Source organism: Austrofundulus limnaeus, unplaced genomic scaffold (assembly GCF_001266775.1).
Source record: "Austrofundulus limnaeus strain Quisiro unplaced genomic scaffold, Austrofundulus_limnaeus-1.0 Scaffold1323, whole genome shotgun sequence".
Classification (NCBI taxonomy): domain Eukaryota; kingdom Metazoa; phylum Chordata; class Actinopteri; order Cyprinodontiformes; family Rivulidae; genus Austrofundulus; species Austrofundulus limnaeus.
Genome location: NW_013953725.1, coordinates 70,920 through 73,111, shown reverse-complemented (window position 1 = coordinate 73,111; position 2,192 = coordinate 70,920). Strand labels below are relative to the sequence as shown.

The 2,192-nt window shown below is 38.0% G+C and overlaps 1 protein-coding gene across 1 annotated transcript in view; it reads right to left on the bottom strand.

Annotated features, from left to right (window-relative positions):
• Nucleotides 1-1,671, bottom strand: part of LOC106534974 (protein-tyrosine sulfotransferase 1) — a gene marked incomplete at its 5' end in the record, with an annotated part of 9,994 nt that extends 8,323 nt beyond the window's left edge. Inside the window, 1 exon segment of the mRNA XM_014031801.1 lies at nucleotides 1,621-1,671. Coding sequence (XP_013887255.1) covers nucleotides 1,621-1,671 — 51 coding nt within the window.
• Nucleotides 1,672-2,192: the final 521 nt, after the last annotated feature.

Genomic DNA, 2,192 nt, shown 5'->3' with positions numbered 1-2,192 from the left:
GCGTCATTACGTCAGACGAGGCTACGCAACGCGTCATTACGTCAGACGAGGCTACGCAACGCGTCATTACGTCAGACGTCGGCGACAAGCTTTGTGGTAATAAACAAGAAGTGAAACTTGCTAACTAGCAGAGGCTAATCATCTCAGAACAACGGAGTGATTTTTTTCGTGAATGCCTTGCTATTGGGCAAGTTGTAATTATTCTGTCTATTCAGCGAGTACAGGCTATGTTTAACGCTGCCAGGGGACGTAGGGAAATAAACGCAATGTTAAACTACGCAGCAGAAAGGCACGTGCAACTATGCTGGGACGAGGCAGGAAAGCAGAAACAGCTGAACGTCACGTGAGGTAAATATGCGCCACGTCAGAATTTATTCAAACGTGTTTCCATCTCCTGTTTTGTGCATTAACTACTTAGCGAATCATCCAAAAACCACCTCAAGCGAGCGTAAAAACTTTTTAGCGAATTGAGGATTAATTTTTTCGAATTTTGCCGTTTCCGACTTTATTTTCGCATTTTTAATGCAACACTTCTAAATGCACATCAAAAAGCCTTGATGGAAATACGGTTAATGGGCCTCATGCAAGGATCGTTTGTACGAACAGATTTGATCTTAAATGTGCATACGAGTGATTTAGGAGAACTTATGACATTCACCAATTTTGTCGTATTGTAAGATTTTCTTCAGATATGAACTAAAATCATGAGTGGTCCAGACCTATATTTTACCAGCAGTCAGTCTGCTGTTATCCAGACGGGTTTTCTTCACTAATAACTTTATATTTCATTAGTTTGAAGATATTTTGAGTTGATAAAAAAAAACAGTCCATAATTATGTAGACAACAGGCTATTCTGTTTGAATTGGAATTATAATTTTGTAATTATAATGCTGTGCATGCATCCAAACCAATAAGTCAGGTGATGGGACTCATGACCCTCTATGAACAATAGAACTAATCAAGCCTATTGTTAGTTGATGGTCCTCTTTTACATGTGACCAACCTGTTTGTCCACCATGTGGAGGCGGAGCTTATAAGGCTGAGTTCACCTGAAACTCATCAGACTGAAGAAGTCTCTTGGAGGAGAGACGAAACGTTTCATTGAAAAGAACCATCCAGAGGACCTACTGATTTTTTCTACCTTTATTACTGAGATGCATCAGGACGATTCCTTTTACAGTTCTTTTATTTGTTTTTAAAGCATTAAATGGTCTTGTCCTACTGTACCTCACTGAGCTGCTTCACCCCCACATCCCCTCCTGATCTCTCAGGTCAGCAGACCAGCTGCTCCTGAGAATCCTAAAAACCAACCATAAGCTTTGAGGGGATGGTGCCTTCTCCACTGCTGCTCCTAAACTGTGGAACAGCTTGCCTTTGGGACAGGCCACTTCCCTGTCGGCTTTTAAAACATTAATTAAAACCATCTCTTGTCTWTGGCTCCATCTGAGATGTTGACTTTTACTTTGTTTTGAGATTATTTTAATTTGTTTTATTGGTTTTATTGACTGTGACTGTTAAGTGCTTTATAAATAAAGTTGGTATGGTATGTGTGCAAAGAAAACAACAAAAAGACTAAATCTGATAAAAGAAAAAAAAAACAGCCAGAAGTGTTACAGTACCTGTGATTGCTCTTTTAGGAAATCTGGGAGCTGAAATTCCCCTTTAAAGACCTGAAAAAACAAAGTGCCAGCTTTAGAACTTTAGAGATTTAAATTGGCTGAATATTTGAAAAACTAGGGGTGTAWATCACCAGCTTTACCACGATACGATYTTACATCGAWATGTTTGGATGACGAGTTGAAATGTCTCAATATCACAAAGTCTGTCATGATATGATTTCGACTCAGGTCACATGTCTGCCATCGATATAATGTAATATCATATGTCCATCTAACACAATGACTGTTAGATGGACATATGATATTGATTCACACCGAGGATATGGTGATGATATAGATGGATATTTTCATTTTGCCTCGATATGACTGAATCATGAGCCATTCAAATCCATATATCGATATAGATGGATGTATCGTTACACCCCTATGAAATACCCTGATGATTAGGGCTGACACTGATTATTTTAATAATCAATTAATCTCTTCATTATTTTATCGATTAATTGATTAATCAGCCAAATCATTAAAACACTTAATAACATGAATATGAGTAGATATAAATTAACTCCTTA